General features: G+C 50.1%; 1 protein-coding gene across 3 annotated transcripts; it reads left to right on the top strand.

Annotated features, from left to right (window-relative positions):
• The first annotated feature begins 232 nt into the window (after positions 1-232).
• On the top strand, positions 233-10,211 carry KLF11 (KLF transcription factor 11). 3 transcript variants are annotated; one of them, XR_003434199.1, is made up of 4 exons: positions 233-438; positions 2,033-2,302; positions 3,583-4,649; positions 7,575-7,686. XR_003434199.1 is itself a non-coding variant. In XM_027113830.1 (4 exons), the coding sequence occupies exons 1-4, from the start codon at positions 397-399 to the stop codon at positions 7,853-7,855; spliced, it is 1,554 nt and encodes a 517-aa protein (XP_026969631.1). In that variant the 5' UTR covers positions 233-396; the 3' UTR covers positions 7,856-10,211. The 3 variants fall into 3 exon arrangements, 2 of the variants coding, with proteins under 2 accessions (XP_026969631.1, XP_026969632.1); XM_027113830.1 differs by having other exon boundaries at positions 3,583-4,543; positions 7,575-10,211; XM_027113831.1 differs by lacking the exon at positions 233-438 and adding an exon at positions 971-1,089 and having other exon boundaries at positions 3,583-4,543; positions 7,575-10,211.
• Positions 10,212-11,085: the final 874 nt, after the last annotated feature.

Genomic DNA, 11,085 nt, shown 5'->3' with positions numbered 1-11,085 from the left:
AGCTCCGCCCCCTCGCCGCCACCAAAATACATGCATCATCCCGCCCTGCCCGATCACGCCGCTGCCAGGCTCTGATCACGCGGCTCCCCGCGGCGCCCATTGGCCGGCGGCGCACGGGCTAGGTGCGCATTGGCTGGCGCCCTCCAGGCCCCGCCCCGTCAGGGCGTGGTGTATTTTGGTTTGCCTCCGCGCTCCGCCCCTGCGGCCGCTCCCTCCCCAGCCGCCCCGCCCCTCCCGCACCGCGAGGGCCGCGCCAGGGCAGAGCCGCGCGGGCGGGCGGAGGCGCACGCCGGCCGCTGGAGCTCCGGGTCGCCGCCGCCCGCCGTGCACGTGCGGCAGCTGCTGTACTGAACTCCCGCCGCGCGGCCGCTTTGTTGCCTCCGGGCCGCCGGCACCATGCACACGCCGGCCTCCGCGGGCTCGGGCGACGCACGCGCGGTGAGTGGCCTCCCATTGGAGCGAGGGGCGAGGCGGGGACGCGCTGCCAGTGCGGGCCCAGGGCGCGGAGGAGGCCAGAGGCGCGCGGGGCATAACCGCGCGCGCACCGTTAGGAGCCCGGGCGGCTTCGGGAGTCGAGAGGGGCGGTGGCCGCACGAGGCCGCGCCGGGAGGGGCGGGAAGTGGGCGTGTGCCTCGCGCTGCTCTCTGCGCAGCTTTGTCTACCGCTCCCGCAGCGGCCCCGCCCCGCCGGCTTCAGGTGCGGGGCTATTTCCAGCCATGACATCACCAGGCCCTGAGGAGGTGGCCGTTGGGTGGGGCGCGGCTGGCGGGAACGCGGCACGCGGGCGGCGGGGGCGGGGCGCCGGCGAAGGGGCAAGGACTGTGGGAACGCGGCGCACGGGCGGTGGAAAGGGCGAGGGGGCGGGGCAACGGCTGGCGGGAAGGTGGGGGCGGGGCAACGGCTGTGGGAACGTGGGGGCGGGGCAAGGGGCGGGGAAAAGGCCGGCGGGAAGGCTGCACGGGGCGGGGGGCGGGCCCCGGCGCCTCAACCCTGGCGGGCTCCAGTCGGGACCTGAGGGCTGCGAGGAGTTCGCTGGTTGGACCTGGAACCTAGGCGAGCCGCGCGGACCGCTGAGAGGCCGAGAGAGAGGTGTGGGAGCCCCGCGCCGCCCTGTCCCTGCCCGCCTGTGGGCCAAGCAGGCGGCAGCCTGCACGTCTGTGACTTCGCAGTTCGTTCCGAGGCCCGGGCTGCGGGCAGAAGTGGGGCTAGAGCGGCGTTTGTAAAGGCGGCGGCGTTGCCTGTGTGCTTTGGGGGACACCTGGGCAGGACAGGTTGGATGTTTAGGCAAACTGAGTGGAAGTGTGTATCTTAGTAGATGTAGAATTTCTCTGCGAAGAGATCATTCAGTCGCTTCCCGCCCCGCTCTTGCGTGACAAGAGACGGTCTGCTGCGCTGGAAAGTCCTTGGGGCCCGGGCTTGTGGCACATCTTACACTTTCTTCCTCTCCCCGCGCTGGCCTTGTGGCGTGAATCGGTGCTCCTGGGTGTGGGGACCGGGGCTGAGCCAGTGCAGGCTCTCCCGCCCAGGGCTCTGCTGAGTGACGGCCTCACTGGTGTGGAGCCTCCGGGGTTGTCGCAGATGCGTCTGTGGGGACGCTCTGGTGGCTTCGCCGACTCAGAAGGGCTGCGCTCTCATCTTACCCAACCTCAGCCATCAGTGTCTTTTCCTCCTCCCCCGGGGACAGTTTGGTACTAGCTACTGCAGCTCACACCTCTGGAAGTGTTATTAATCATTTCCCGAAGGAGAAGCTAGCTTAATAACCTTTGTTAACAGTCAGGATTTTCCGTGGAAGCCGCTGGCGGACCGAGTCCATTCCTCCTCCTCCCCCCACTGCCCCCCACCCGCCGCTGCAGAACGCTGGCTCGGAGCGAGTGGTCCTCGGCGCTCGGCAGGCATCCTTCCCTGGAAGCCAGAGCGCGTGCGCGTGCTGCCGGGGGCGGGGCAGGCTTCTGGTGTGCGCGTCCCCGTGCTGTCTCGGTCCCCCCCTCCCTGTGTTTCCAGGGACTCAGCCACTGTGTTGTGTCGACTTTAGGTTGACATCATGGACATATGCGAGTCAATCCTGGAGAGGAAGCGGCACGACAGCGAGAGGTCTACGTGCAGCATCTTGGAGCAGAACGACATGGAAGCTGTCGAGGCTCTTGTTTGTATGAGCTCCTGGGGTCAGAGATCCCAGAAAGGGGACTTGTTAAAGATAAGACCTCTCACACCTGTCTCTGACTCTGGGGATGTTTCCACCATTGTGCACGTGGACGCAGCCACAACCGAGTTACCAAAGGACTTCCATTCTTTATCAACTCTGGTAAGAGGAGGGGGAGAGGAGCGATTTGTGCAATGGCTGGAGTACCTTCAGTAAACATGCTGAAGAGCTCCTGGGGAGATTCACCCGATGCTGGCAAGCAAGTTCATACCCTCCCCTGTATGGGTCCTAAGGGTGAAAACTTCTTTTATCTCTTGAAAATATGCTTTGCATTGATTGATCATAGCTTGCAGCCACGGGGTGAAAATGTCCATAGGCTGAAACGTACAGATTAATGGGAGAAAGCAAAATGTACTCATTTCCCTGGGGAACTGAGGGTGGAGGCTTAGGTTCCCCAGATACCCCAGGCCAGGGTCAGGATCCGCTGCCACAGCTGGGGAAAGCCTGTGCTTTGGCACTGGACAGCTTTTGTTAGCTGGGTTGAGACCCTGGCCTCTGCCACCCTGTGGCAGCCAGCTTCTTTCTTGGGTGAGTTGGGTGTAGTCAAGCACTGGTTTTGGTTTTGGTTTTCTTAACTTGCTACAGCTCTGAAGTTACTGGGGAAAACTGCTTCGCAACTTGGAGAAGTCGAGAGCTGTCAATTGCTAACAAAACTGAAAATTATAATCTAATTGTCCTGGGCTGGAAGCCTGCCCTGGAAGGAGAGTGTGGAAAACCGACTTGGAGAGAGAGGGATGAGAAGGGACTTGGGGGTAGTGGAGAGGATTGTACAGGTAGTGGGCTTGGCTGCCCAGAGCACGTCACAGCGTTGGGATCGTCCACTGAGAGGCTGAAGATAAGTGGGAGTGGTGGGGGAGGTGTTACAGAGGCTCACTATAGGCAGAACCCCTGGTTAGAGCAGGGCCTTTTATGGGTCATTCTGACAGGTTTTACCTCTCATCCAATAGGCACAGGATACGTGTGTGATTGATTGGATATGTGTGTGTTAAATGATTACCACCGAGATTTTTAAAAAATTTTTGAGAATCTAAAATTATTGTGTAAAGCTTTCATCTTGAATATAAGTTTGATTTCTCATTTGCAGCCCTAACATGCAAATTGTTCATTTCAGTAGCTGTGCGAGGCCAGGAATGGCACTGGCGTCCTTATAACCGAGCAGATGGATGGGTTTGAGAGAGGTCGGGAAAGGGAGAGAAAGCTAGAAAGTAAAGTGTCTCATGCAGCTTTTATATTCACTGGGTGTGATTGTGAGCAGACTTTGACCAGTCTTTTCTAGATACTTCTTTGTAAAGACCTTGGGGACAACATGATCAAAGTAAGTTCCTTAAAATTTAACCAAAACAACCTTTTCACACAGTACTTTTTTCTTTTTTTTTTTAAAGTGCATGACTCCTCCTCAGAGCCCTGACCTCCTGGAGCCGTCAACAGGGACAGTTGTTCCTTCCCAAGTAACTGATTCCAAAGCACCTGTGGTCGTGGCTGTCGCCCCAGCCTCTACTGGGGCAGCCGGAGTGCTGAGCAGGAGGGCAGAGAGCGCCCTGCCTGCTTTGAAGGCAGAGCTGCTGGAGCCGGCTGTCAGCCCTCACTGCAGGGCCACGGTGACAAGTGTCATTTGCCACACTGGGGGGAGTCCTGCTGCTGCCCACGTTCCTACCACCCAGACTCAAGCACACCAACTTTCGGCCAACGCGGAAGGAGAAGCGCAGTTTTTGGGGCACGTTGAAGCTGTGCAGGACACACACCTCACAGACAGTGTGCTCAGCGCTAACTCAGCGTCCTGTCAGCCTTGTTTGCACAAGTCCAGTGGCCTGAGCCCCACCAAAGACCAGCAGGCAGGGTGGCCCGTTGCAATTCAGACCTGCTCACCAAAGAATTATGAAAATGACTTGCCAAGGAAAGCCACCCCTCTGATTTCTGTCCCCATTCCTAGTCCCCCTGTCCTTTGCCAAATGATCCCTGTGACTGGACAAAGTGGCATGTTATCAGCTTTTTTGAAGCCATCTCCCCAAGTGTCTGCAGGGACTGTCAAACCCATCTTACCCCACGCTGCTCCAGTGCCCCAGCCTGTGTTCGTGGGACCGTCTGTGCCTCAGGGAACTGTGATGTTGGTTCTGCCGCAGGGGGCCCTCCCGCAGCCTGCCACGTGTTCGTCGAGTGGAATGGCTGTTGGGAATACCAAGTTACTGCCCCTTGCCCCTGCTCCAGTGTTTATTGCATCCAGTCAGAACTGCGCCCCTCAGGTAGACTTTTCCCGAAGGAGGAACTATGTTTGCAACTTCCCAGGCTGCCAGAAAACCTACTTCAAAAGTTCCCACCTCAAGGCTCATCTTCGCACTCACACAGGTGAGAACTGAAGCAGGTAGGGCATAGGGAATGTCGGATCCCGTGATCGGGAAACACACGTCCAGCCGCCTTTGAGTGGGAGCGAAGCTGAGAACCGCTGGAGAAGGTGGCCATCTTTCTTTGGTTCTGAAAAGCCTTCATAGTCTTGGGGTGAACGTTAGTACAGCTGTCAGTGGTTTTCCTGGAACATGGTATCTGGTCACCCCAGTAGCTAAAATGTAATATAGTTCTGTGATTGTGAACCTGTGATTGAGAGGCTTTTAGGGTGAGGCTCACATTCCCCCTTTCTCTTCACATTGCAGTAGACATTCTTTCTTTGCATTTTAGAAAGTGTCCATTCACGTTCAATAAACATCAGTGTGACTTACTTAGGCTTACTATGGGGAAAGAGCTCTCCAAAGTATGGAAAAGTTTGAATTCTAGAATATTTGAACTTTAAAGGAATATTGTTCTTTTATTTTTGGCAATATGTGGTTTTAATTCAGAAGGACTCACACAAGAAACTAACTAAAATGACTTAATGATCTCTTCATTGTCCTGTCAGATCCAGTAGAGTTTTCGGCAGTGATGGAAATGTTCTCTGTCCATTAGGAGGGTAGCCACTAGCCACGTGGACTTGAAATGTGAACAGTGTGTCTGAGGAACCGAAGTTTAACGTTTTCATTAAGGTTGCGTTTATATAGCTACATGGGGCTGGTGGCTACCACGTTTAGCGGAGGTGTGAGGTTGCCTGGTAGGTAGAACTTCTGCTGTAGTTGATTAGGGCAGAACGTCTCAGGTGTTCTGTGACACTCTTGTTCCTTGAGTTAGTGTCACTTGTTTTGTTTTCAAGGGTCCTGTGGTTAAATAGTCTGCTTGTTAAACTCACCTTTCAAAGGTTCACACACATATGTATATATAATAAGCCCAGTTAACAGGACGCAGGTTCTGCAGTAAAGATGTGCTTCGTAAGCTGTCTTGATCGTGGAACCCCAGATGCCGGGTAGTGGCCTGGGGGACAGCAGTGAATTGTGAAATACAGTTTAGGAAAGGCTGAATTGGAGGGAGTTGTCATAGTACTTTACTTTGAAATGCTTTCCTGGCAGAGTGGTTTCTAATTAACACATTAGAACTCCAATCGTGGCAGCTCCCGCTTGCAGAATGAAGCCGCATCTGGAAGGCGGGTCTTACGGAAGGAGCCCTGCTGTCCTCCACACTGCGGAAGGGGCTGTGTGCTTCCGGGCTAAGGCCCCAAACCTGGCCTGTGAAGAACTTGCCTCTCTGCCTTTACTGTCTCTCTCCAGTTCCACATTTCTGCCCTTCACCCTCTGCCCTCTGCCTGTCTCTACTTACTGAAAACCCTTTAAGGGCCATCCCAAAGTTAGTTCTTAGAACTCTTCCCTGATCTCTCCTTCTTTATTTGACCCTGGTGGTTTGTTGTGTTTTTCACCTTATTCTCCCTTTGTATTTTTAGTTACGTACATAGGTGTCTGATCTCACTGGATATAGACTCTTGGTGTCTGTCCCAAGAGCCTGACGCTAGTCATTGGTGATGCAGGGTTGCTGTCATGGCTGTATCGGTGTGAATGGGCACCCCTAAGGGGCTCATTGACTTGGCAAGCCCTGCTTTTCACTGAGACTGCTGAGGTGAACTTCAGATCACATCCAAACACAGATTCCACATGTGGGGAAGCGCAGTGGAATGAGGTTTTACTGTTTATTCGGTCAGCTTCCCTTGGTAGGAAACTAAGGTGATCATACAAGCTCTTTTCAGGTTTCCCAAAGTACTTACATTTAAGTAACCATAAAGGTTCTGAAGAATCAAATTCTTGTGTTATTTCATAAACACTAAATTGGAGTTTTTATAAGAAATAGAAATCTTGGATAGGTTTACCTTAGATAAGATAGTTTTTCACTGTACCAACATGAAAATTTGTTTAATTAGGATACGGTCGAGTGAGCAAAGGCTACATTTTTGACATGCTGAAAACATAGGGCACTTTGTAAATCCCACGCCAAAGGGTGGTGGTTCTCTGTCCAACATCTGGCCATCTGGTATGCTGCCAGCACTGGTGGTAGTTTCCTGGGAACAGGTAACCTTATGCTTTCAACATAGGGTCTTTGAAATCCATCACAGCATCACTGTGATAATGAATTTTCCTTTTAAATCAGCTTTGAAAAACATCAGATATTTAGTTGATCTCTCTCCAACACTCATTCATTCAAAACCATTTATTCACCACCTGTCATACAAAGTGCTGTGCCGGGGGTTAAACTGTACATAGATGGATGAACTAGACAAGTCGTAAACCTTCAGGAAGGTAGGTCACATGACAGCACGCAACAGCATTTATCAAATCCCTTCACAAGGTTGCACAAGCGGTCTATGGTGGTCACAACCTGGTCAAGATCAGGGCTTCAGGATGCAGGAGAAGGAGCATTCCTGCTGGCTGGAAAGGCCCAGGATTCTGCGGACAAGGGCTTCCCACTCACCCCTGTACCTCCAGGAAGACACAGTATGGGCAGGACACCTGCCGGGTGCTCTGAAACTTTGAGTGAATGACAGATGCTTGAAGCTTGTAACAACAAGAAGGTAGCTGTTAGAATTCTAACCTGTTCTGCAATTAACCTCTTTGTCAGTGTAATAACAAATATGAAGATGGAATTAATGATTCTGAGAAGTCTTGCAGGTGCTAGGAGGGATTTTTTTTTTATATGTGCAGCTTCCAGAGAGGGAAGGAGTCATTCCTTTCAAGAATTTACCTCCTACCCCAAGTTCACAGTCAAAGATTTATTTTTATTTAAAAATATCTTTAGAAGGATTAGATTAGTTTGATGTCTTTGGGCCCTGACATATTACATCTTAGGTGTGGCAGGAAGAAATGCATCTTGGACGATTTCTTGACTTCCAAATAACCTGATACCAGAATAATAGGATATTACTTGCTGCTTAGGTTTTGACGAATACAGTTTTAAAACGACATGAATTAACCTGTCCAATAAGGTGCTGCGCATTTATGTTTTCTTTACTTTGTGTTTTCTTATCTCTCAGGAGAGAAACCTTTCACCTGTAGCTGGGATGGCTGTGATAAAAAATTTGCTCGTTCAGATGAACTCTCTCGCCACCGCAGAACTCACACTGGGGAGAAGAAGTTTGTATGCCCAGTGTGTGATCGGCGTTTCATGCGCAGCGACCACTTGACAAAGCATGCCCGGCGCCATATGACCACCAAGAAGATCCCTGGCTGGCAGGCGGAGGTTGGCAAACTGAACAGAATTGCCTCAGCAGAGAACCCTGGGAGCCCGCTGGTGCACCTGCCGGCCTCTGCATGAAAGGTCCTCCAGGGAGTTGTGGATGGGAATTTTTCAAAGCCTTTTTTCAGGAATGGAAGTGATGGTTTTCTCTCCAAAAGAAATTGTCTTGAGGGCTAGGGGAGCTGGTTCTGATGAAAGTATGTTAACTTGTCTTTTTTGGTGGGGAACCCTGTTCAATATCTTTTGTAGTTTCAGAAGTTGTTTTAAGGAAAATGGAAGAAAATTTGATAATCTAAATCACCAGCATTCAAACAAACATTTCGGCAATAAATTTTACAAAATCTGCATTTTTTTACAACCTTCCTACTCCTGTTTTGTAGAAATGAGACACGTTACTAATTTTTATACTGTTTTTATACAAAAAAATTTATATTGTTGGTTCTCAAATTACCAATTTCTATATAGATGATTTTACAATCTTCTTTTCAATGTTTAACAATGTTTTTATAATAACCCTACTTTTAGTAAAGTTGGCACATTATTCAGACAAAAAAACTTTACAACTTTGTAATCAGGCCTTTTAGATCTAAGAATTTTTTAGAATCAGAACTGGTTGAATAGGGGCCTCTTAAAGAAATGGGAGGAAAAAACTTCGCAGTCAGCTTCTTCATAACATTTCCAAGGGAAATTCCAGACAACTATTTCTTTAAGGCTGTAGCCCAAGGAATTAAAATTTTCATTAAGTAGACCTTAGTCACCTGTGTCCATGGTGTGACTTGTGAAGAATGTACCCCAGAGATTAACTTAAAATACTCGGTAGATACCCGGTGAGCAGAGAGCTGATGTAGGGTCTGAGTGTCTGTACTCTGCTGAGAGCAGACCATTCAGAGTCTCCTGTTTGTACCTCAAACCCCCAAAAAAGAAAATGTAAGCACTCAAACCCAGCTGCTTTGTCAGTTGTCAGTTTGACGTCTTTTGCTGTGGCCTTATCCAAGTGTTTTGTGGGTAGAGTAACTTAGAGAAAAAGATGTCCTTAGTAGTTGGAGGAACTTTCCACCAAAGTAAAGCTTATGTAAGGTGAAGCGGACATGCGTATGGTCCAGCTCCAGTGTTCTGATTCCTTTATTTATTAAGTATTAAGAACGACGGGAAATGCAAATTACACTAAGCGGCAGTAATACTACCAAGCTGTCCTTTCATTCATTTTGTTTGAAGGAAATTGTTTTGATCAAACAGAAAATTACTTGGAATGGGATATTTTGCAGTCTGGCTAGAGAATAGACCATGGGCATCATTTTGAAGCTGTGAGCACAGGTCCTAGCATTACAGAGACTGCGCCCCAGTGTCCAGGTGTCCAGGAAGCTGCTGAGACTGCTTTGGTTGGGCAGCGTTGGGAATCCAGGCAAGAGAGTGCATGTAAGGAACACAGTGATGTTGCTCTGCCCTTCGAGCCTGGGAATGGTTTTTATTGTGCCGTGTGTATTTAGATTTTTGTCTTTGCCTCTTATTTATTTGCATTTACCTTTATTAAAATGACGGTAAGGTGAAATATTGAATAAATATCAGGTTTTGTGTTCAGGTCTTTTTAGTCTAATAACCCTTGCCTGGTCATTCATTGTATGTTACTTGATACCCATGAAGTATCAACTGCTAATTGACATACAGTTCTGTAAGCGCCGGCTGTATGTTTAGTAGGCTTCCGTGTCTTTGGAGACTTCTGTAATTGAGTATTCCTACTGGTCATGAGACATGCTACAGTTGGAAGAGAACCAGAATTAAATGTCTATAGTTCGTGATTCCCCACCACCCAGTTCTTTCTTGCACTTATATCTTAAATCAGCATAAACATTTCTTTGTGTATGCTGTAAGTGGCATTAAATCTGGATATTTTTAATTATACAAAGTGATGTTAGTCCTGCTAAAGTTCTGGTAGATAATACAGCGTCTTTGAGTATTTGGTTGCTTGTCACCTAGAACTTCATTCTCTGAGCAGTGTTGTTGCTAAAGGATAGATGTGTTAAAAAAAAAAAAGTTTTGATTTACACTTCCATTTCCTGATTAGACTTTGAAATACCTTCTGTAAACAACATTTTTGGCCCTCTGTTGATTGAAAGATTGTAAATTGGGAAACAGCTTAATCTGAAAAATGCAACGTGAGAACCAGAACCCCGCGGTGCGTGTTCAGCGTGGAGTCCCTCCGCTGCGGCCCGGGCATCGGAGGAGGGCGCGGGCGGCACGTCCCCCAGTGCACTTTACTGCCTGAGCAGTTTTGCTTGATCTTTTTTGACTTTGAGCCTTTCAAGTAGTTAATAAAATGTTAAATGTTTCAGAATTATGTTTTATGTAACAGACTTTGACTTATTATTTAAATGAATATGTGTGATGTAACTTTTTTCTTTGGATCATATAAAACCGTTTTGATTTGCAAACTGGACTTGTGTCCTGTGTCATTCAACTGCACTCCGGTGTACCCAGTGCCTGACCCTCCTCTTTGTTTTCTTGGGTTCTGTTCTACTTTCAGGGCACCCTTTGGCTTCTTTGGAGGGTCCTTTGTGAAAGAAATGTGTGAAGGAGCAGCTTCTGTGTTGGCCAATTTGACGTCAGGACCGGTCTTGGCGGTAGAGGACCATGGCTGCTGGGTAACCCGTGACCCTCATCCTCATGCCCTCTGTGTGTCAAGAGGGGAGTATGGGAGGCAGCCTCTTCCCTCCCTTCCCCCACCCCCAGCCCAGGCTTTAAAGGTACATCAGGGAGCCACAGCCTCCGCTCCTGCCCCTGGAGTACGTTCTCTCTCAAGCCCGCTCTGCTGGGGCTGTGCATCCACGTCCCGCGAGGGGAGGCCTCGTGGGTGTGGCCAGGCACTCGCGTGGGCTCAGCTCCTGGTGCCCGTCGTGCTTGTCTGTGAACGGCACTGGACAGGGTTGGTGGGTTCCCCTGCAGGCCGCACCGTGCTGCTCTCCTCTTACCTCGCTGCTCCTTTGCCGGTCCCCCTCCTCTCCCTGACCCCTCTTCTATTCCCCTCACAACCTTGGTGATCTTTTCCAGCCTTGGCACTTAGATAAAAATAACTTCTCTACCATGAAGAGCCCCGCATGTATGTCTCTCCTTTACGCTCCACACCTGGCTTCAAATTCCTGTGTCCAGCTCTCTGCTTGACACCTGTCTAACCAGCATCCCAAACTTGAGACGACTGAACTCCCCATCTCCTCCACACTTGCTTTTCTCACGGTGACCCCGCTGCCTTTAAAAAGGACAAGGAGTCCATCCTTCTAGCTGTTCAGGTGCAAAACCTTGGAGGCGCCCTGGGC

The sequence above is a fragment of the Aethalodelphis obliquidens genome, unplaced genomic scaffold, assembly GCF_003676395.1.
Source record: "Aethalodelphis obliquidens isolate GAN/ISIS:26980383/991018 unplaced genomic scaffold, ASM367639v1 scaffold12, whole genome shotgun sequence".
Taxonomy (NCBI): domain Eukaryota; kingdom Metazoa; phylum Chordata; class Mammalia; order Artiodactyla; family Delphinidae; genus Aethalodelphis; species Aethalodelphis obliquidens.
Note: the sequence above shows the minus strand (reverse complement) of the source record. Positions and strands in the feature narration are given on the sequence as shown.